At 41.2% G+C, this 24,686-nt stretch overlaps 1 protein-coding gene across 1 annotated transcript in view; it reads left to right on the plus strand.

The window, feature by feature from the left end:
- LOC149235550 (putative WD repeat-containing protein C2A9.03) overlaps window positions 1-24,686 on the plus strand; it is a 98,178-nt gene that overhangs the window by 23,472 nt on the left and 50,020 nt on the right. The window contains exons 2-4 of the mRNA XM_089372139.1: window positions 1,592-1,764; window positions 1,921-2,085; window positions 2,243-2,329. Coding sequence (XP_089228265.1) covers window positions 1,627-1,764; window positions 1,921-2,085; window positions 2,243-2,329 — 390 coding nt within the window. The 5' untranslated portion in view covers window positions 1,592-1,626. The remainder of the gene's footprint in view (window positions 1-1,591; window positions 1,765-1,920; window positions 2,086-2,242; window positions 2,330-24,686) is intronic.

A 24,686-nucleotide genomic window follows, 5' to 3' on the forward strand; every position in this document is an offset into this window, starting at 1 on the left:
TTTCACATGGTTGTGCCAAGACGCACTCTCCAGCCCAGTATGGAAGAGATGTTGTAATGTCATGTTATGTTATCTAAACATTTTGACTTAGTCAAATTACATAGAAATAAAATTAAAAGAAAAATAAAAAAAAAATATTATGAAAAATTAAAATTCTTAATTATTAATAATTAAACCAGCCTAGATCCATCTTAACTCTGGATCTATCAAGTGTTGAGAGGGATCGAATCTCTCGAGGTGAAAACCTTTTATCAAGTGTTACACTCAAAAAAGAGGTTTGCACCTTGAAAGGTTTAATCCCTCTCGATGCTTGATAGATCCGGAGTTAAGATGGATCTAGGCTATTTCTAGATAATGGGAGTTTGTCAACCCCTAGGCACATCCCATTAGCCACACTCAAGAAGGATTTTTAATAATTCCTTCATCTGGACTCTGAATCGATTTTCCATTGTTGGCTCTCCCATTGAGAGACCACAGGGGGCGTGCATTGTTGGCAGGATCAAGGCTTCGAAACACACCATACTTTTAGGTGTGTCACATTTAGTTTACAAGGGAGACTGTTTGTCTTCTTCTTTAATTTGAACTTCCAGCGTTAACAGTAGGTGCCTAGAAAGGACTCATTTTTGAAGTATCTATATTATTTTGTCCTCCCTGCCTTGGTTGGTGGAAAGTTTGTGCTAGTATAAAGCCTACCAATCATGCCAATTTCGTTTACGCCCCATGACCAGGGTTTGATCAAGTGAACCGACCATGACCCATGAGGTTTTACTTTTTCTACATCCACAAGGACTTGTGTACATTCAGAGACCTTTTTATGTGCACCCACTAAACAAATTTCTCTCCATAAAATGGGAATACTCTCTTACGGACTTCTATCGTTCTTCACTTACACTGTATTAAATTCTTCCTTTGACACTGAATCAATGGCATAGCTCAGTAGAGATCCAACTCCACGGCTGGCTCTTTTCCTACAATGTGTTTGGAGCATAGACTGAAGAAAGGCCCACTACTGTATCCTGCACAAGGAAAATTGTCCTGACACATCTATAGTTTGGATACTCACCTTTCCTATATTGCACCTAGCTGGAGAAGTTGATTGCAGCACCTCCTCTTCCTTCCAACAGTCCACTTTAAGAGTTAATGCCCCTTTCAACTTGATCCTGCGTATCAACTTCCATGTTTCTTGCCAAAATTCTGGTGAATATGTGCGATTGGTCTTCTTCTTTGCAGTGGATTCACTGATATGGTTTTGGATAATTTTCATATATTGCTCACTACAATGCATTCTATGAAAGTGTTATTCAGTTAAGTCCTAGAACTGTGAACAGAGCTCGATCCATTATGCTCTAGACAGTCCCAAATCTATATAGTTCTCTTGACTATACGATGCACCCTCCTGTCCTGGCACTCTTATATATCATTATAATTTTATTTACGTTAGTCTTATATGGATCTAATCATAAAACTGAAGAATGTTGTTGCTAATTGCTTTATCATGTTTTGCTTTTATTCTATGCATTTTTGGTGTACAATGCCATGGTTCAATTTCTTTTGCAAATGATTTGTATTTTTATTTTGATAATTGTGGCAGGCTTTTTTTGTGTAAGTTTGAGTTGCTTGGAGTAGATGGCAGAATTTCAATGGGATTACGACAATATGGTAGAAGAGGCTGACATGAGTGACTTTGAAGATGTAGAAGGTCCTTTTGATGGCCATGGCTTGAGAGGCGATGCTATTGATACTGACTCAGATGATGATATTGATGTGGGTAGTTGGTCACTGGGATCCTAAAGTCTTTGCATCAGTGTCTAGTTAGCACTGTAATCATCTGCATTGTGCAATTTGGAAAATGGTCCTTGTGCAAGGTTTATTAGTTATAGCCCATTCTATCATTCACTGAACCAATTATTTTTATTGCAGTTGAAGTATTTAGACACTACAGCCGTGCAAGCTCGACATGGAAAAGACATTCAGGGAATTCCTTGGGAAAGACTACATTTCACAAGAGAAAAGTATCGGCAGACACGATTGAAGCAGTACAAGAATTATAAAAGCCTAAACATGCCACATGATGCGCTGGATAAGGTGATCTTGCTTTATGCCAAGAACTATGGTTACATCGAAAGTTTTGAAACTTCCATCTTATGTTTGTATTGATGTCGTGAGAGGAAAGCGGTCTGAATTTTTGCTTTACCTTACAAATCTTTAGCCCAACAAATTATTTTGAATTCTATGCAAACAGGAGTGCAAGCCTGTTCGGAAGGATGGGAATTTTTTTGATTTTCACTACAATACAAGATCAGTGAAATCTACATTTGTCCATTTTCAGGTCAGATATTTTTGTTCTCTGCCAGTCCTTTTTTAATTGTTGAGAATCAAGACATTTGTTGGGGAAAATACCTATGCATGGGAACAGGAAGTCTTTATGGGGCAAAATCAAATCTGTTAAGTCCAGAAGTACTGAATTACGTTTTGTGATCTCTGGTTGGCCATTTCCCCCATCAAATTTTAAAGTACTTTACATTTCAGTGGAATCTGATTCTCTTTGACAGTGTTTTGGGTGTTCCTTTGAGGTTTTGTAACATGTACAGATGAGATAAGATGATACCAAAGGATAGGTCAATAGGACTAGAAAGTGCTATGAAATGAAATCTGTAGGGGTGCCATAAGCAACAGAGAATGCATTTCATTGGGCTCGAGTTGTGGCGGAGTAGACAAAACTTACTTTCAAACTTTGATTCCTTTCTCCATTACTATGTATATACTGTCCTGCTTGCCGAACCCTGAAGTGGCTCTGAACCCTCTCAAAGTAATTTCAATCTTGGAGGATGGTTAATTAAGCAAAGGGGAAGGCTCTATTTTGGTCCAGTGTGAGGTAGCGAGCAATGCCATAGATGGATAGACTATCTGCCATTATGAGAGGAATTGCATGTGGCTAAGATCTAAGTGCTGAATGAGCAACTAGTTCTGTTTCCAGTGCTGAATGCAACTTCCAACACCATGACATTTCTAGCACCAACAGTGATGGCCTGTGTTGTGGAAATAGCCTTAATTAAGTGAAAAGGGGTGGCTTTTCCCATAAGTCAGGGCCTTTAGGCTAGGTAAGCCCCTTATTAGAGTAAAAATACCATTTATACACCCAACTGGTAATGAGACATTTTGTATGACCATGTGAAGGGGGTTCCAAAAGGAAGATGCCTCCTCATGGCCACTTTAAATCTGTGGCGAATTGCTTGGGATCACATGTATCATTGATAAGAGCAAAACTTGGAACTATATATATAGAAACTTTTGGAGATACCTTCTTCATCTTCCCTTGCAATGATTTTGATGATGTTATATGTCATTTGCAGATCCAAGTGCTGAATGAGCAACTAGTTCTGTTTCCAGTGCTGAATGCAACTTCCAACACCATGACATTTCTAGCACCAACAGTGATGGCCTGTGTTGTGGAAATAGCCTTAATTAAGTGAAAAGGGGTGGATTTTCCCATAAGTCAGGGCCTTTAGGCTAGGTAAGCCCCTTATTAGAGTAAAAATACCATTTATACACCCAACTGGTAATGTGACATTTTGTATGACCATGTGAAGGGGGTTCCAAAAGGAAGATGCCTCCTCATGGCCACTTCAAATCTGTGGCAAATTGCTTGGGATCACATGTATCATTGACAAGAGCAAAACTTGGAACTATATAAATAGAAACTTTTGGAGATACCTTCTTCATCTTCCCTTGCAATGATTTTGATGATGTCATATGTCATTTGCAGAGATTTAAGGCTAGAAAGAAAATTGCTATTATCCCATGTCTTCTCATTGTATTTGTAGACCTCTCAAATAGCCAGCTAACTTTTTTAACCTATGTTACTTGGAATGAGGGAGTGGGTATGATGTTTGAAACAGATCCAAGTATGGAAATTCTACTTCGGAAGATTTAGGAAACAATATATATATATAAGCACACACACAAATTTGGTATTTCTTCATTTCTTTTTATATGGGCAAGGTGAGAAGTTGAGATTTGACTTCTTTAGAGTATTTTTATTCGAAGAACTGAGATTATGAGAAAATATTCTGGATAAAAAGGACTTCCATAAATTATTTGAATGGTTTTACACACAAGATGAGAGGTCGCATTTATGGACTAGCATGTTAAATTACTGTATAATCAGTTACCTGACAGTTTTTAATTAAAAAGCATTTATTTCGTCAAATGACTAACATTTGCAACATCTAACATTCACTTGCCTATTTCTAACATAATATTATATTGCATATTGGATTTCCCTAGTCAATGCATATCCTGGATTTAATCCCAAAAGTCGAAATTTAGTGAATTCACTGTGTTGTTAAATTAATTTGTTCAAGATCCATAATTATATTTGTTTAAATTTGTTGATTAATTTTGTTTCAAAACTCAGTGATTAAATTTGATTATTTTTTAAAAATTGGGATTAAATTTATTTACTTTCATATTAAATTTGGATAAATTTTATTTACGATCAGATTAACTTTGAATTTAGAAATATATATTTCCTCGAATTTAATGATGAATTTTAATTTCTACCACATTGCTGTGAACATGAACATGAACCAGGGGACTTAGAGCCTTGCATTGCAATTTTTTTGAGGTAAATTAAGAGAATCCAATCGTTTTACGTGAACTTTTAAAGTTTAGATATATAATGATAACCCAGTTTATTCAATCTGTTTCTGGAGTTACAGATTATACATACCTGCCAATTTGAGTCGACTGTGTGCACCATATATGTAGTTAAAAACATTTGTACGTTGTTCATCTCAAAATCATTATTGTAGTTTTTCTCTGAAGTATTATCACTAGTTTTCCTGAGTAGAACATAATTACAAGGGCTAACAGTATAGTCTGAAAAAACATCCAGTGCAGTATGAGACTGGCTCATAGAGATATTATAACAAAATCTCTTGAATTCTAGAGGTCGTAATCAACAGTATCCTTGCTTCTCTAATCTTCAGTTCATATAAAAGAGAGATGTTGTTAAGGCTAGTAGTCATAGGTGGGAGGATTAGATTTGGTCTCTTTGATTATGGTTCTTCTCAATCACATCTTTTGGTCTCTACATGGGTGTAGATGATCCCCACAGAGAACCTTGGCTAGGCATTGTGGACCCTCATGAACCAATGACTCTGCTGGAAACTTGATGCTTGTTTGCTGAGTCTAATTCTGCATCTCCTCATTTAATGAGTCAATTTTATCTCCCTTAAGGATTGGTTCATTTCATCTTACATGTCCAATTATCAGGACCCTCAAAGTGTGAAACAAAAAAGAGCATACTTGGATAAGATGAAAACTGTGAAGAGCATATGTAGATATAATAATCAGCACATGGGGTGGAAACTACTAGGATGAAATCTTGAAAAGAACAAAGGGTATGGAGCACACACCATCAACCTTCACCACTATTGGTGCCATCCATTGGACGTCTCAAATTAATGTCCAATGGCCCATATCTCAGATGCCCTTGAGTATTCATGTAAATAATTCTTTAATAGATTATTTGATCATGAGAAGCCTGCTGTCCTGTTGGGTCTTCGAAACAGTAATGTGTTGAGTTTTGTTCTCTCTAGTATCTACCACAGAAATGAGACCTTGCATCCATAAAGCCGTTTGAAATTTCTGATTAAACACAAGCATCATAAGTATGATGACATGGGAAGAACCTTTCCCTCCCTTTTGCTAAAGTGATTGCATTGCACCTTACAACAACATTTTGTCACTTGCCCACCCGTCTCTTCCTTTGACATGGGGGTCTTCTGAATTATTCATTAGTGAATTGTTGGGTCTATTTGGTCCTAGATTCCCATCTTCCATAGATTGAGGGTGGAGGAAGGGGGGGTGTGGGGGTGTCTTCTTGTGGTTAGGTTGAGTGCTATATTACCATCCCCTTTGACCCTTCAGATCTCCAGGGTAACTGTTAGCTTAATTTCAAGTGTAATTTTAGGGTTACAACTGAGAGTCCTCTCCTAATCCACCAACTCCCGATCCAAAGTTTGCCCCCATGTTGGCTAAAATGTCAGCTGCTCTATTCCCTTTACTTTGATATTCTAAAAATTAATTTCTTCATAGTTGTGCATACCTGTAACCCTGTAGTCCCTTCTTGAGAGGGTTTTCACAATCTCCAGTTAGTAGCTTTCTTGAGGAGTTCAGGTTAAATTTTTCTCAATTTCAATGTTCAGGGTAAACTTTTCTCAATTTCAATTTCTCTACGACCAGCCTGGAGTTTCCCTCAACCAACATGTTTAATGTTCATAACTTCATGCTGTTTTCTCTGGTTATTCTTTTCTAGATCCTGCCATGGCTTCTGCAATTTTTTTTGTGTCCAATTCAACATTTTGGGTATACACGACAATTGGCACTATTCTTCTTGTTAAGAATCCCTTCAATTTCAACCCTTCCTGTGACCCCTCAGGATTCTTCATCAAAGTTAAGTTAAATAGAAGGGTGATAACGGAGGACCCATTGATCTTGTGCTCTTCATGAATAGATGGGTATTGTGTGTGCTTCCTGGAACTTGAATGGTGATTGCACCGCCTCTTTAGTTTGCCTTTTTCTTCCTGTATCACAGTTAAGTTTTCTTTGGTTTTGGGGGTATGGTTTCATTGAAAATTTGGGATATTTTAAGTTCTGTCTGTGGACGTTCCAGTGTTTTTTGTCTATTTTGGAAGATTCTCACATTCCTTTCTATCCAGAGGTTGTAACTTCTTTTAAGTAACCAACCCTGGAATCAAGTGCTAGAGTCATGCTGCAATTTTAGACTTGATGTTCCCTTTTGTCCATTTTCTAAGCGTAGATGTCACTAGTTCCTGGTATGCTGCTAGGCATTCTAGGATATGCCCTTTCCCAGCATCTGTGAGCTATCAGGCATTGGACAGAAAGGCGGTTAATAGATTCTGTTTCTCTATAAGACATCACATCAAGAAGGTCAATAATATCTTCTCTTACACTTTCTCCCCTGTGAGAGTTCTTTTAAAATCCAGGATACACAAAAATGATGGTAATTTGCTCCCAAGTCTGGGTTCCTGTTGCTGCAAAATCTAGCAGGCCTATTGTAAAGCCTTAGTGGTGGGGGCCAGACCTTGTGGCAACAAGAGAAAGGATTGCCACTGTTACCTCAGCAACCTTTCTCCTGCTCGTTAGTGATATTTGACCACAAGGGAGGCTACTTAGATCACTTAAAAGGATATTCGAATGCTATGGCTCAAGGTGTTGGATACTCTATACCAAGGTTCAAACACTCTATGCCTACACCAAAGATAGGGCTGCTATAAGTTTGGGTTTGATTAATATGCAATAATAAGGCATAGAATGTCATATGGCAGCCTAAAGAAAAGGCCTTCTAGTGATAATCAATAAAGAGGAGCAAAGGTCTTCCAATAGACACTAGTATTAGAAAGTTGATTTTTTTGGCTGAAATGCATGCATAAACTACAAACAAATGTGATGTCAGCCCTATATAGGAGGGATAGACTATGCACTATGCTAGGTTTTTCTTTTATATGTTTCATAGATGCAATTCCTAAATTAGGAGCCACAAACAACCAACACAAATTCACTTTATGCAGTAATTGCCCTAAAAACCCCAACAACTAACCCTAGACATCTAAGAACAAGGGAAAGAGGAAGAAATTAAATAAATTTTTTGGATGATCAACAAGACAAATATTAGTGCCTTATCCTACAATGGTTTAATGGAGTCTTCTAGGTCTAATTTTCATGGAAGAGACTATGATGGAGTAAGGGAGGATGATTAGGGCATCCACTTTCCAAACCCTAACTATTTTTCTTGTGAGGGCAGAAACTAAATATAAGGAATGCATTGTTAGAGTTTTCTTATAGGCTTCCAATAGAACAATTTTGCATGCAACAGTGGAGCAAGATTGAAGTTATGTAAAATTTTCTGTTTTCCCACCCCGATTTTCAGTTTCACCTTATTTCTCCCATGTAGTTAAATGCCCATTCCCATAGCCATACATTTAACAGACTGAAAAAATAAATATTGCTGAAAACAGAAATTCTGGAAATTTTTCAGAGTGCTGGAAATTGCAGAAATAAAAATCAGCAATTAAAAACAGCCATTAAAACACATCTAAACTCAGTCATTTTTGGTCAACTTGACCTTGGAAAAACCCCCTACAACTCTTGGAGAAAACCAGTTTGAGAGCTCTTCTTTATTTCTGGAAATGCCTTTTTACAGTGAGAAATTTTCAGCAAAAATCAGCAAACAAATTTACAACTTATCTCGATTTCTGAGCCTCACAGCCCACCAGAAATTTCCAAACAGCAACACAATGCTGTACGACCACTGTACGGACGGTACAGGCGGCTGTACGGACGGTACAGATGGCTGTACGGACTGTACGGACAGGCTGTACGGACGGTACGGACATGCTGTACGGACCTCGATTTTTGTGCAGAAAATCAGCTGCCTCGATTTCTGTGCAAAAACAAATCTGCCTTTTGCTGTTTGCTCAAGAAAAATCTGCCTTTTACTGCTTGCGCATTCAGCTGTAAGGATTTGCTTAAATGCTGCCTTGGTATGTGTGCCAAGCTGCTGCCTCCTTCTCCTCCTTGTCCAGAAATCTCCCTTGCTCTCTTGCTCTCTCTCTCTCAATCTGCTCATGAAAGAATGAATGATCTTTTCCTCCTTTTCCTCCCTTAACCCAACCCTAAATGACTTTTGGGTGATCCCTAAATCCAACAGCTGAAATAGATTTAGATCAATGGCTGAGATTAAATGCTCATTTAAATCTCACTTTCTATTTTTTAATTCACCCCACTTTAATAAAGATCCACTTAGTCATTTATTTCCAAAGTTACTTTTCCTTTCTAATTTTTCATTGACTTTATAAAAGTCACTTTAAAATTAGACTTAGTAACTTTATCACTTAAAGTCACTTTCAAATTAGATTTAACTTTATAAAAAATTATAAAGTTACTTTAGGAGAAAAATTAAATTCTTTTGGACACTTTTCCCTAGGCCAAAGATCAAAGCCTTAGGGAACCACCTGTCCTCCGATACCAAATTTCAACACTCCCTCTTACCGAGGAAGGTGTTCCTCACCACACCCATCTTGTCTCTGAAGTAGACATGCTTGCCCCGTGGTAAGGCTTTGGTAAGAATATCTGCAACCTGCTCATCAGTGGAAATATACTCAAGCTTCACAGCTCCCTTCTGAACATAGTCTCTGATGAAATGATATCTGATCCCGATATGCTTTGACCTGTCATGAAATACTGGATTCTCCGTGAGTTTAATGCAACTCTGATTATCACAGTAAATCACTGAAGGTCTCAACGGCTGACCAAATAAGCCAAACAACATCTTGCGAAGCCAGATGGCCTCACAACTAGCTAGACTGGCTGCCATATACTCTGCTTCCGCTGAACTCAGTGCTACTGACTGCTGCTTCCGGCTGAACCATGACACTACTGCTGAACCCAACCCAAAACAACACCCTGAAGTGCTCTTCCTATCAGAAGCACAACCTGCCCAATCAGAATCAGTGTATCCTGCCAATCTCACTCCATCTCCCTGCCTGTAGTCCAGACCATAATCCACTGTCCCTTGCAAGTACCGCAAAATGTGTTTTGCAGCCACCCAGTGAACCTTCCTAGGCTCACACATAAATTGACTCATCGTGTTGACTGCAAAACAGATATCTGGTCTAGTGTTGACCAAATACATAAAGGAACCAATCAGCTGCCTGTACAATGTGGGATCCACCAACTCGGAATCCGAAGCATGAAGCTTCTTCCAGTTGGTGATCATCGGTGTCGACATGGGTCTACAATCCTCCATGTGGAATCTGCTAAGGATGTCCACAATATACTTCCCCTGCCCCAGGAAAAAATGCCCCTCCTCCTGCCACACCTCCAAACCCAAAAAGTAATGCATCAAGCCGATGTCCTTCATCTCAAACTCCGCCGCAAGATCTCTCTTGCAGTGCTCTATGAGTCTCTCTGCACCTGTAATGATCAAGTCATCCACATACAGCACCAGAATGAGAGGCTCCTCACCAATCACAATAAAGTAAAGGTTCGGATCTGCCTCACTCTTTGTGAAACCCATCCCCTGCAAGTATGCATCTATCCTGGAGTACCAAGCTCTGGGAGCTTGCTTTAGGCCATAAAGGGCCTTCTTCAATCTGCACACATGGGACTCCTTCCCATGCACCTCAAAGCCCTGTGGCTGCTCAATGTACACCTCCTCCTGTATGAAGCCATTGAGAAATGCGGTCTTCACATCCATCTGGTGGATCTTCCAACCCATCTCTGCTGCTATCGATATAATGGAGCGGATCGAAGTATATCGAGCCACGGGAGCGAAGGTCTCCTCATAATCAACTCCCTCTACCTGGGAGAACCCTCTAGCCACAAACCTCGCTTTGAATTTCTCAATGCTGCCATCTGCAGCATGCTTTACCTTGTAAAGCCATCTGGAAGTAACCACGGATTTGCCCTCAGGCCTCGGCACCACCTCCCAAACATCATTCTTCATGATAGAAGAGTACTCCTCCTGCATGGCCTCTCTCCAGACCTGCTGGCTAACTGCCTCCTCATAGCTAGAAGGCTCAGAGTCAAGGATGCTGGTAACCATCGCCATATAACTACAAAACCTCTCAGGTGGTCTACTCTCTCTGACCGGCCTCTTCGGCTCAGCAACAGATGTGGCATCTCTCAAGGTGTCCTGAAGCCACTTGGGCTTCCTCTTCCCTGAGCATGCTTCTCCCATAGGAGAATGAAACTCCTCCTCCTCATCACCATCAGTAGCCTGAACTCCTGACTGTCTGTCTGCTGTCCTCCTGCCTGCACCTGAACCTGTAGAAGCTGAGGTACCGTGTGAACTGTCCATCAGTGGACTCCCTAGTGAACTGCTCTGCATGCTGCTCGGAGCACCACCCCTCTGGCTCGGCGAGCCACTTCTCACTGCTGGACCTGACATCCTCATAGATGTACCTCCGGATCCTCCTGATCCCTGCCCACTGGATCCCTGCGACTGACTCAACTGCTGCTGAGGGTCTGACTGATCCAGATACTCTAACTCCCGTGACCTCCTAAAGGCCCTGTCCTCCTCGAACTTCACATCCCGTTTGACAACAACTCTCCTCTGTGCAGGAATGTAAATCCGAAAGGCCTTTGAGGTCTCACTGTAGCCCACAAAGATACCCTTCTCTGCGGTGGGCTCTAGTTTGGTCCTCTTCTCCTTGGGTATATAGGAGTATGTAATGCATCCAAAGATATGAAGATGACCAAGATCAGGCTTCTTCCCAGAGAAAGCCTCCTCCGGAGTCATGTGCCCCAAGGCACGATGCAGACTCCTGTTCTGCAAGTAAACAGCTGTGTTGCAGGCCTCTGCCCACAAGAACAATGGCAACCCCTGATCATGTAACATGGCTTTAGCAGCCCCTATGATGGATCTGTTCTTCCTCTCTGCAACTCCGTTCTGCTGGGGGTTGTAAGGAACAGTGAACTCCCTCCTAATGCCTGCCTCCGCACAATAGTCAATAAACTCTCCAAGGGTGTACTCTCCTCCATTGTCCGACCTCAAAGACTTGATCTTTCGACCTGTCTGAGTCTCCACAAGAGCTCTGAACTCCTGAAACCGCTTGAAGACCTCACTCTTGGTCTTCAAAAAATAAATCCAGGTCCTCCTGGAGTGATCATCAATGAATAACACATAGTACTCATATCCACTCAAGGAAACATGAGACATACGACCGCTCACATCAGAATGAATCAAATCAAGTATCCCCGTCGCTCTGCTGTCACTGCTGGGAAAAGGGGATTTGGCAAACTTGCCCATCGCACAACCTCTGCAAGTATCAAAGTGATCAGTACTGAAATCTGGCACACCTGTAGTGATCTCCCGCAATGTCCTCAAGGCTCCATGATACATGTGTCCCATCCTGCGGTGCCAAATCTCACACAGCTCAGAACTGCTAGCTCTGCTGTCGGTACTACTGCTCAATGCCAAAAGGGGCTGGAATGCAAACTTGTACACCTTTGCATGGCGTACACCTATCACTCTAGCTGAATCAGCTGGAGTGCCCTTGGGATACATCAACACCTGTCCTCCCCTGAACAGTACCTCATATCCTCTGTCCTCCAAAGCTGAGACGGATATGAGGTTCTTCCTCATCCCTGGCACATAAAGAACATCTGACACTTTCAAGGGAGGTCTGGACTCCCTCTGAAATGTCAGTGTACCCACCCCGACTGCTCTAACAACTCTGTCATCACCGAGTACTACCTCAATATCAGTGCCACTCTCTGAAAGCTCTGAGAAGTACTCACGGACTCCTGTCATGTGACGTGAAGCCCCACTGTCCACATACCAGATACCTGTAGATGCTCCGCTAATCGAGGGAAAGGCATGTTCCCTCTGAACCTGTGTGGCAGGTGATCCTGCACTAGAGGACTCACACGTAGTGAACACAAACTCTCGGTCAAAACGACCAGCAAAGTCCTCAATCTCTGCTGAAGCTGCCACATCCTGGTTCTTCCCCTTCTTCTTTTTCTCCGGACACACAACTGCATAGTGTCCCATCTTCTGACAATTCCAACACTTCACTTTGGAATAGTCCTTCTGTGAGTTACCCTGTTTACCTTTACCTTTGCCTTTGCCTCCACCACCGCTTGTGGAAGCCTGCTTCTTCCCTTTGCCTTTCTTGCCTCCTGCCACCAGTGCTACGTCCTCATCCTGCTCAACTGGCTTGGCTGCCCCAAGCTGTCCTTTCCTGATCTCTGTTTGAATACAATCATCCCAAAACCTCTCCCACGTGGGAAGGGTCTCACGTGCACAAACCCCATCAGCAAAGTTCAACCATGAACGGGGGAGGCCATTCACTGCAATACGCACCAACTCAGTGGATGGAATGGCCTCTCCAATCGCTGCCAACTCATCTCTCACATTGGTAATCTTTGTGAGATATCCAGCTGCACTATCATTCCCCATCTTAATGTTCTTCAGCTTCTCCTTCAGGACCATCTTCCGGTTCTCATTGGTACTCTGGTAGAGATTGGACAATGCTGTCCACATCTCATGGGCATTGCTCTTTCCTCTCACATGAGGAATGCAATGGTCTTTGATTCCGTCTAGAATCAGCCTCTTACCCTTGTTGTTCTTTCTATTATAAGCTGCCAACTGAGTAGCATCAGTAGGCACAACAACAGGGTGCTGTGCTGTATGCACCATGATATCCCAGAGTTCTGCCCCCTCAAAGATACTCTGCATTCTCTCCTTCCAAACGCTGTAATTTGTATGCCCATCCAACCTATCCTCCACCCTCAATCCCAATGACATCTTGCTGTCCTAAAACTGAAAAATAGCACTGCTGTGGTAAAGATAAAACTGCTGTTTATGAAAAATCAGCTTGCTGGAATTTTCTGAGTGAAAAAATCAGCAGCTGTATTTTTTTCCTTTCGCTGTCCCAAACTGCCCTTCAGCACTCAACCTCTGATACCATGTAAAATTTTCTGTTTTCCCACCCCGGTTTTCAGTTTCACCTTATTTCTCCCATGTAGTTAAATGCCCATTCCCATAGCCATACATTTAACAGACTGAAAAAATAAATATTGCTGAAAACACAAATTCTGGAAATTTTTCAGAGTGCTGGAAATTGCAGAAATAAAAATCAGCAATTAAAAACAGCCATTAAAACACATTTAAACTCAGTGATTTTTGGTCAACTTGACCCTGGAAAAACCCCCTACAACTCTTGGGGAAAACCAGTTTGAGAGCTTTTCTTTATTTCTGGAAATGCCTTTTTACAGTGAGAAATTTTCAGCAAAAATCAGCAAACAAATTTACAACTTATCTCGATTTCTAAGCCTCACAGCCCACCAGAAATTTCCAAACAGCAACACAATGCTGTACGGCCACTGTACGGATGGTACAGGTGGCTGTACGGACAATACGGGCAGCTGTACGGACAGGCTGTACGGACGGTACAGACATGCTGTACGGACCTCGATTTTTGTGCAGAAAATCAGCTGCCTCGATTTCTGTGCAAAAACAAATCTGCCTTTTGCTGTTTGCTCAAGAAAAATCTGCCTTTTACTGCTTGCACATTCAGCTGTAAGGATTTGCTTAAATGCTGCCTTGGTATGTGTGCCAAGCTGCTGCCTCTTTCTCCTCCTTGTCCAGAAATCTCCCTTGCTCTCTCTCTCTCAATCTGCTCATGAAAGAATGAATGATCTTTTCCTCCTTTTCCTCCCTTAACCCAACCCTAAATGACTTTTGGGTGATCCCTAAATCCAATGGCTGAAATAGATTTAGATCAATGGCTGAGATTAAATGCTCATTTAAATCTCACTTTCTATTTTTTAATTCACCCCACTTTAATAAAGACCCACTTAGTCATTTATTTCCAAAGTCACTTTTCCTTTCTAATTTTTCATTGACTTTATAAAAGTCACTTTAAAATTAGACTTAGTAACTTTATCACTTAAAGTCACTTTCAAATTAGATTTAACTTTATAAAAAATTATAAAGTTACTTTAGGAGAAAAATTAAATTCTTTTGGACACTTTTCCCTAGGCCAAAGATCAAAGCCTTAGGGAACCACCTGTCCTCCGGTACCAAATTTCAACAAGTTAAGCATTTAGTCATGGCATAATTAGAAATCCTACTTTATACATACAATATGCAAAATATCAAAGATAAAGCAATAAAATTACAAAATTCTCCTAAAAGCACTTCTTTCAATCCCATAAAAACATCTCCATGCAAAAGATCATCTCCACAAAAAAATTGCACCATAGAAAGATCACATCTTGCCCAAATAGCAAAAAAGGGCTAATTCAAACTCTTAGAAGAGATGAGGGAAGAATGTGTGATGATGAAATGATATGGAGGGAGAGCCTCTATTTATGTGAGTCTTATCTCCCTCATTTTTACAATAATACAAGTAAAAGACCTAATTACAAGTTTCTCATTTTTACAATAATACAAGTAAAAGACCTAATTACAAGTTTACTTTGAGTGTTCCACAAAAGTGTGTTACAAGCCAACCTCACAGCTCAAAAACATAACAAAAGATTCCAAAAATGCTCACATGTGTGGGAGAAAAACCTCCTTCATTATGACATCATCCTCCAAAGGAGCTCTAAATGCCATAAGCAAGTGTCAAATGGGCTAATAAATCCTCCATACTCCAAGAAGCGGCTCTAGGATCATGGGCAAGCCTCCAAAGTTCCTTCGTACCAAGACATCATCACCATCGTGCCCTACGTCACCCTCTAAAGGGTAAGAGGGTGACATGGCACCAATCTACTCAAGTGTTGGGGTCAAAAAGTGATGTACAAACCCTCCCCTGTCATCTCAAGGATAAAAATCATCATCTGGCTTCGGAACAAGCAACCCCCATCAAATAGTGTCAAGGCTTGCCCAGGGGCGTCCTAGGTCCATTGTGTTGATTTTTGTGTAGCATCGAGAGGTATTCTAGCAGGCCAAAAGGCCTCCTAAGTTTGCCTAGAAGATTTATGAAAATAAAAATAAAAATTCAATTTTTATTGGGCTTCATGTGGGCTCAAAATGGACAAGTTGGCCCAGTTCATGAAGGTATGTGTCGCTTGGGGTAAATGCACCCATTTGACTTATATATTATATATGCAATGTGACATCTTCATTTTTGCAATTGGAATCATCATCTCTCTTCTATAGCAGTCACACGTGGGAGCAGATATAGGACGAATTGATTGAAGTTTGGACTTGGATTTTGGCACAAATTTCTAGACAATTTGGAATTGTAAACCTTGTTGAAGAAAATTTCTCCTAGAAGAAGAGTTGCTGGGTTTTCTCCCAAGTTGGGTTTCCTAGGGAAAATTTGTTGTCTTTATTGTGCTTGGCTGTCTCTTTATGATCTTACTATTTTCGTTGCATTACTGTTGAGATTTTCTATGTATAATTGCTCAATGATATCAGTGACATAAAGATAAATTGTTAAACATCATTAGGTAGTAATTATCAGATTAGAAGATTGGTTTCTACTGTGTATCTTGTAGAAAAATCAACATGGAATCTGAGCTTTGTTGAGAGAGCAACAGTTAAAGACGAGTGTGAAGGACTACATGTGTGGAGAGTAAAAACCTTAGAAGGAGACAATTGCAGATTTAGAGAAGTATAGCTGCAACAAGGATGGAAGGGAGGGATGGTTTTCCCTAGTCGTAGTCTGCTCATGAAGGCCGAGTAGGGTTTTGTCCAAGCAGGAGAGATGCAAAGGTCTATTGAAGAGATATAAGGTCTGCTTTGTGTGATATAGGAGAACAAAAAGCCCTAAGAGATAGACACAAGTGCCTAAATAAGCTGAGTAAGAAGAGGTATGTGCATGAGACTTGTTCTAGAGAGGCCGAAAGAAGGATTGGACTAGCAACGGAGTGGACCGAGGTTCCGTTCTTGATGTAAAGTCCGGTTAAGGCTACCATGGAGGGTTTGTCTTGTACACCGAAGAGAGTTGAGGTCTGTTTGTCAAAAGAAAGGTGGGTTGTGTCTGCTGGGAGAGGTTTGAGACCTCAGGAAGGAGGGCTGAGATAGGAAGTGCTAGCTGCAGTAAAAGAGAGACATGGACGAGGGTCTACTCATGAAAAAGAGGGTTGACTGCAGAGCTTATTGACGCTGGCCACAGGTTGACCTTGTCCTAGGAGCAGGGCCGAAGTATGAACAGATAGGTCGAGGGCCTTAGGAGTTGTGCCTAGACAGGCCTAGAAGCATCTTAGGAGGACTGAGGTTGTTTAGGGTGTTGGCCGCAATTAAATAGGTCTTTTCTGTGGTTTGCCCACAACCCTAGGAGAGGGCTGAGGGCCTTAGTAACAAACCCAAGCAGGCTGAGAAGCCTCACGAATAGGACAAAATACGTTGAGGCTTCCTATGCCTATAAGAAAGTGGAAGAGGCCAGACCGAGAAGGATTTGAGGTTGGCTGAAGGTTTCTGTAGCAGGTTGAGTGGATAGCAAACTAATGGGGGGTTGAGTATTGAGGGCTAAAACATGTTAGTATAGTATAGAGGGCTAAAGGAGGAGTCTTTTTGTTAGCAGCAAGTGGACAAAAATCTAAAGGTGTTGATCTTCTATGGAAGGGTTGATTGCTAAGGAGAATCAAACAACATAATGGAAGACATTATTACAAATCTTCAGAAAGAAGTTACTCCAGAGGTAGAGGGGGTTGAGGATTTTTTATTGATGTATTTGTCTTGGGAGTCTTCATGCTTGTGTGGTACAAGAATGAGAAGTCTTGGAGGTTATGACTTATATTGAAGGGATAAGAAAGTCCTAGGGTTTGTGATGAAACCCTAGAACAAGACTTGGAGTGTTGAATGCAAGTGAATTTGGTGTGATGTATACTTGGTTTATCTCCTTGATAGCATGTGGAATGACTTTGTGTTGATGCTAGCTTGTTGTTAAGCCTTTGGTGTGGCTAGATAACTTGATGAATGGCTTGCTAAGCCTAATCTGCAGGATGAAGAAACAAAGGAATCTAAGCTTGATGAGATTGCATATGGACTTCATTAAGGAGGAAAGGATCAAGAGGGAGTTGACAATTCCCTACAACACTCAACAATTTCTTCCTTAATCAAGAGATAAGTACTTCATATCTTTCTCCCTTGATTATTGTTATTTTTCCTTGGTGAGCCTCTTGTCTTTGTATTTTTTCTTGGTTATAATTGTTTCTTCCATGACCTCCTGAATGAGGTTTCATTAGGGGAATTTTGAGGTCTAAAATGGGCCTCCTAAGGAAATTATAAAATAATAGTGGAAACAATAAAATAAGATTAGATTACATCATCAAATTTTAGAGGGAAAAAGAAAAAACTATTTTTTCAATGTATATTTTCAACTTATCTCCCTATAGCTTTACTCAAATTTCGAGTGGAAACACTCGTTGGATAAAAAATGTGATTCCTCATCTAAGGAGTACCCATGTTGCATACTTTCGATGGACCCTACTACACAAAAAATGAGAAATACATGAAAAACGTGATTGCAATCACATATTTTCATATATTTCTCATTTTTCGTGTAGCAGGGTCCATTGAAAGTATGCAACATGGGTACTCCTCGGATGAGGAATTAAATTTTGCATCCAACGAGTACTCTCGCTCGAAATTTGAGTAAAACCTTAGGGAGATAAGTTAAAAATGCGAGTTGAAAAAGTAGTTTTATTATTTTTTAATATTTTTACTGTATTACTCAAAAATGGTGAATCATCCCTCATGGTTGACATCATCATCTTGAATCCTATTGGTTCTTATAAAGTTTATTTTTGTTGTACATTTTTCTTAGGAGGCCCATTTTAGAACTCAAAATTCCCCTAATGGTAGGTACATCTTGAAGGATGCCAAGGCAATGATTTGGCAGCAGATGGCAACATCAAGAAGAACGAAGTAAAGCTTATGGCAATAAGGTTTTCCTAGTAAGAGGCAATACAAGAATATTTTTTTCTCCAGTCTCCTATGGATAGGTTCTTGTATGACCTAAGGGATTGAGCATAGACTCAACAAAGTGGTTGGTGTTCGAAAGGAAGAAATTGTACAGATTGTTAGGACATCCAAGATCATGCTAGATGATAGAAAGAGCTTCTAATTCCGATGGAGAAGATCGTTAGGCAGAGTGGAAGGAGCAACTTTCCTTGAGTATGTCATGGATTGAGATTGTCAAGATGCTCAAAGACAGAAGGTCTCTTGGAGTTGTATGTTGTCTTTGAGGAGACCATGTCAACTAGCAGAAGGACTTGCTTACATGAAAAAGGGGGCAACAATAGAGGAAGCACTTGTTTGCATGACAAAGGGAGTAGCAACAACAAAAGGACTTGTTTTCGTGACATAGGGAGCAGTAGTGGCAGGATGATTTGCTTTTGTGACAGGGAGCGACTAGGACTACCATAGGAAGACCTACTTCAGTGTCAGAGGGAGTTGGCCCCAGAGATTGAAATGAAGTATTCTGGCCAAATACACTATTTCTTGGGATTGGAGATTCAAATTTGGTGGATCTCATGATGTACAGGAAGTAGTGTTCCACGGGGTCGCGCCCCCTGCCTAAGGGTTGAGTTTCCTAGCTCCCTCGCGCTTCGAGGACTTGGGAACGATAGGGGGTCGTTTCCCCATGCTCCCAAAAAGCAGGGTACGCGAGGAATCTCGGGAGGGGTTGTTTCCTTAAAAATTAGGGTCAAATTTGTAAAACGGGGTCGTACGGGGATGCTCGAGGTCGTTTCCTTTGACAAAAATTGACTTTAAAAAAAAATTAAATCATAAAATTTAAAAAGTACAATATGATTTGCATTGGCCTTTAGGTTTTCATTTTAACTTTTATTTCATTGCTGTTGGGCGCCACTGCAAACCATCGAGCCCGCTATCAACCATCGCTGCTGGGCACCACTGCAAACCATTGAGCCTGCCATCAACCAGCTACTGTTCCATTGTGCCCGTGCCGCCATCACTGTTGGAGGAGTTTGAACTTCACGAGTCGCTGGAGGATTTCATGAGTTAGCTGTTCATTTGACATTTGTGCCGACACCCATCGCTGCCATCGCATCTTTGGCCATCACTGCTAGTGCTCAGTTGAAGTTCCAACTTCCCACTGCTGCCCATGACCAGTCACCACATTGCCCACTGCTGTTGGGAGTCCGTGACACTGACCACAGTGCACAATGCAACTCTGGAGTGACAGAGTCGCCTGACCACAGTGCACAACGTAGCTCTGGAGTGACGAATTCCGCCGCCTGACCACAGTGAGTCTTGCTAACCTCAACCTGTCACTGTATTTTAATTTAATTTAATTTTTATTTTATTTTTTATTATAAATTTTAAAATTTTTATTACCTGTAGGCTGTTGGTTGTCACTGTATAATATTTTTTGTAAATGTAAATTTTTCTTTTTTAATTTTCAAATTTCAGTGTTGTTGACTGTGTAAAATACTAAAATCATTTTAGTATTTTACACAGTCAACAACACTGAAATTCGATTTTTTTTTTAACATTTACAAAAAAATTAAAAAAATACAGTGATAACCTTTTTTGTAAATTTGAATTTTCAGATTGTATAGTGTTAGTGTAAATACTAAATTTGTATTTTTTTAATTGTGTATCAGTATGCATATGCGATATTTTATTATTATTAAAAATAAAATTTAAATTTAAACAGTGAACCGAAACCCTTGTTGCAGGCTACAGCCTACAAGTTACATTGAACTTACAACCATGCGTTATTCTAGGAACAGTGGGAACAATGACAACAACTACAATGGTAGTGAGGCACATGATGCCCAAGAAGAAATAGAAATTGAAAGCAATCACAAGAGGGCAGGAACTGGAAATCAGAATAGGCCTTTGCATGGTGTAGATTCCGAAGGCCCACCAAGGGATTTGGAAAAATTTGCAAAGGGGACATTTAATCCTCTAAAACCACTTCTAACCAGACTTTCAAAAAAAAATCCAAAAGTTGGTGGTGGCTCATGTGATTGGGTCTACAATATTTGTGGGCATCACTTTGTTGGCAGCTATACTAGAGTGAAGCAACATATTTTGGCTATTACAGGTAAAGGAGTCAAGATGTGTCCCTCAAAGAACCTGAATTCAATTCAAAGAGAGCAACTTTGGAGGCTAGAAAGGGCAACCACTAGAAACAGACTGTTTTCTAGCAGACATGTTGATCCATCCACAAATATGCCTGCATCCAGTGCTTCATAAAAAAAGACAAAGGGTTCTATTGGTGCATCTCATTCTTGTGCAATGGGTGCTATAGTGTTTGGGATGTACAATTTTCTAGATCGAGATGACACAGATGAATCAATTGGCAAATTTCTTTTTGCCGATGGAATTCCCTTCCATGTTGTTTGTTCTCCTTATTACAAGGATCTGGTCCAAGCAATCGCAAGAATAGGGCCTTCATATGTACCACCTGGAGAACATAAGCTAAGAACAACAATTTTAGATAGACAAGTGTCCAAAATTAATATGCAAAAAGAGAGTGAGACAAACATGGTTGAGCTTTGGTTGCTCTATTGTTATGGATGGATGGACTGACATCCGAAAACGCCCACTAATCAAGATCATAGTGACATCTTCAAAAGGTCCATTCTTTCTTAAAGCCGTTGACTGTTTTGGAAAGCGCAAGGATGCATCTTTCCAATTTGAGCTTCTTCGAGAAGCTATAGAGGATGTTAGGCTTGATAGTGTGGTGCAGGTTGTGACAGATGCAACAACAGTTTGTAGATTAGTTGGGTTATTGATTCAAAGCAGGTATCAACATATTTTTTGAACTCGTTGTTTGCATGCATTCAATAATGCACTAAAGGACATTGGCAAGATTCAGTGGATATCAGACTTGGTGACAGCTACAAGAGATGTGTAGATGTTTATCTGCAACCACCACACCTCCTTGGCCATGTACAGGGCTCACACGAGGAAGGAATTCCTCAAGCCCATTAATACTAGTTATGCTATCTATTTTCTCTTATTGGAGAGGATGCTAGAGGTACAAGCACCTCTACAATCCTTGGATGTGAGTTCAGAGTGGGGAAGGTGGTTAGAATCAAAGACAAACACGGGGAAGAAGGTCAGGCTTCAGGTGTTGGACAACGATTGGTGGGCAGATTATTCTTATTTGGTGTCATTCTTGGGCCCTATTGTGGAGGTCATTCGTTAAATTGATTCAGATGCTCCTAGTCTTGGAGAAATCTATGAGACCTTTGATAGCATGTTGGGTAGTGTGAAGGCAGCAATTCAGCAGAGGGAGCCCTCATTAGAGTTCTATACATCCCAGATTCAATCCATCATTCAACGTAGGTAGGATCACATGAACACACCTTTGCGCATGACAGCATATGCATTAAAACCAAAATGGTATGTTGAAAGACCTGGGAGGCTGCTTCCTATTGATGATCCTGAGATAAAGAATGGATTCCTAGATGCAATTGCAAAGATGTACAATGAGGAGCAGGGGGCAATATTTCGAAGATAGTTTGTTCAGTTTGCATCTCTTAGTGGCCCCTTCAACACACGTGGTGCTCGGGCAGATCGCATAGATCTAGCCCAAGATGACCTGATTGGTTGGTGGAGGATGCATGGGGATGGTGCTCCAGAGCTCAAACATCTAGCTATGCGTTTTTTGTCTCGGATTGCTAGTTCCTTTGCAATAGAGAGGAATTGGTCCACATATAGCTTCATCCACTCTATCAAGAGGAACAAGCTTACCTCTAAAAAAGTTGAGTAGTTAGTTGCTGTGCACAGTGCCCTACGTTTTAACTTGATCCAGAGGATGATTCACATGTAGATATGGAGGAGAGACTTGATGAGACATAGATGGGGTTGGTTGGTGTGCCACTTAGCATGTTTGAGAATGCAAGTGATTCAGATTTAGATGGTGATATGGTTGAACCTGATTTATTCATGCAGCAGCTGGATGCAGAGACTAGCGGGGCATTACCTTGAGCAAAATTATGCTCATTTATCTTTTGATATGTTGATGTTCTTATGTTACTCTGACTCTATAAAATTTTGACTCTTGATGTATCAGACTTGACTTTTATAATTTTATTTCAATATTTAGTATTCAATGTTCATAGTAGGAAGTAGAACATCAATATGGTTTAAAGTTTAAAGTTTAAACATTTATAATTTTATAATTTATTTTCATTGTGCATTGTTAGTAAGTTAGTAGTTACACTGTATAGTTACAAACTTACATTTATGATGTATGATTATAATTTATATGATACTGATATCAATGATCATGCTTTTCGTTTTAAATTTGTTTTAGTTATATGATTCATCGATTTATATTTTATATTTATAAGTTTTTAAGACCCTGACGTCCCCCCATGTTTCTTAAAAATTGGTGGGGAGCTTTTGCATAGGCTGCTCTTGCATATCCCCGCTCCCTCGCCTCCTCGTCGCTAGAAACACTTCCGATGCTGAAGCTCCCTCTGTCGCTGACAAGTGCTCCCTCTCTGACCTCTGTGCTGCTGCAACAACTTTATGCATCTCACACTGTTGCCTCACACTGTCCTGGGACTCTTGCATTGTAGCTCCCTTTGTCGCTCCATCCGCATCCGTCTCTACCGACATCTCCCAGTCCTGCTACTCCTCTTCGGGGCTCTCGTAGCAAGGTATAATCTAAGACGTTGGGTACCTCGAGGATCCTGCCTGTCATCGCTTGTAGTCCGTCTGACTACAACTCGATGTCTCCCCACTTCTTCTCAAGTGGTGCATGAGCACTCATGGCACAGTCATCATCTGTCTCCACTTATTTTTCTGCCCTTGCTGGTGCAACCTTGGTCTCAAAAGCCTCTCCCTTGCTCTTCTTCCTCCGACACTGACTCGCATAGTGACCCAATTCCCCACAGTGGAAGCATTTGACCTTGGAGAGGTCCTTCTTCTTCCATTTCTCCTGCATTCCCTCAGATGCTAGGGTAGCATCCTCCTCTTCCTCCTTCTTGATTCTGACCCCCTTGTCATTGCTTCTCACCTTGGTTAGCCTTCTGATCTCTTCTTGACGAAGAGCTGCCCATAGTTCCTCCCAATCTGGAAGGGTCGACCTGCCCAGTATGCTCTGGAAAAATACCTCCCAATCCTCTGAGACTGCGTTCAATGCGGTCCTCACCAACATCTCCCCATCCAGCGTGGCCCCTATGGAAGTCAGCTGATCCTGGATCTCCTTCAATCAACCGAGGAAGGTGTCTATCTGTTCTCCCTTCTGCATCTGGTATGACCGCAACTGATTTTCTAGTAGCATCTTCCTCTGCATGGAAGTATGCTGATACAATTTTGTTAGGGCCTCCCACATCGCATTTGCCGTGCCCTTTTCGTCAATATGTGGTATTACATGATCCTTGACCCCGTCAAGGATGATGCTCTTGGCCCTCGCGATTGCCTCCTCGTACTTTTCGTTCTCAGCCGGGTCAACTGGGATTGCTATCGTGTTCAAGGCGAACTGCTTGAGATGATTCTTGTCTAGAACAAACAAGATCCTGGCCTTCCAGACTACGAAGTTTGAGGCTTTGTCTAGTCTGTCCTGATCTCTTACCCCATTCACTGCCATTTCGCTGCTCCTCTTTCGACTCTTCCGAGTGTCTCTACTTCCTGCCTGGAAGTTCTCGGTGTGACTCCCTTTGAGCCTCGATTTCCCTCCTGGAAACCCCTTTGCCAATGTCGAGATGCCCCCACTCCGATCGTTAGTGCAACTGCACCATTGATCCAGATTTCTTGGCTAGAAATCCTCGGCAGCAACTCCCTCCTCCTTGGTCTTGCCTTGTTAGGTACTGTTCTGATCACAATACCCCACCAGCTTCATTCCGCAACTTACCCACAACCTCCTATGCCCCAACAAACTGAAGGTTAGAGCCTCTAGGCTTTGCGCAATCCTGGCACTAGCAAAATCAGCACCTCTTGACCATGGGTGTCAATCCTTCCCAACTGAGAAAGGTGATCGGGCACTGTGTAGGTCAGGTCTGCTCCTCTCTGCCTCTGCGCTATCTTCTTCCTGGTTCGAACTGATGACGCAGGCATTGCGTCACCCCTTCCTTGCTGCGTTTCTGCTAGGAACAACTTCTGTCACTCAGGATAGCTATTTCTGTTGCTGATGTTCTGCTCAGCTGATGCCCTCAGTTATCTTGTGATCTGCAACCACGCTCTGATACCATGTTGGAATTTCTAAGTC

Source organism: Pinus tabuliformis, chromosome 8, assembly GCF_031772625.1.
Source record: "Pinus tabuliformis cultivar Carrire ecotype Pingquan chromosome 8, CPIR1, whole genome shotgun sequence".
Taxonomy (NCBI): Eukaryota; Viridiplantae; Streptophyta; class Pinopsida; order Pinales; family Pinaceae; genus Pinus; species Pinus tabuliformis.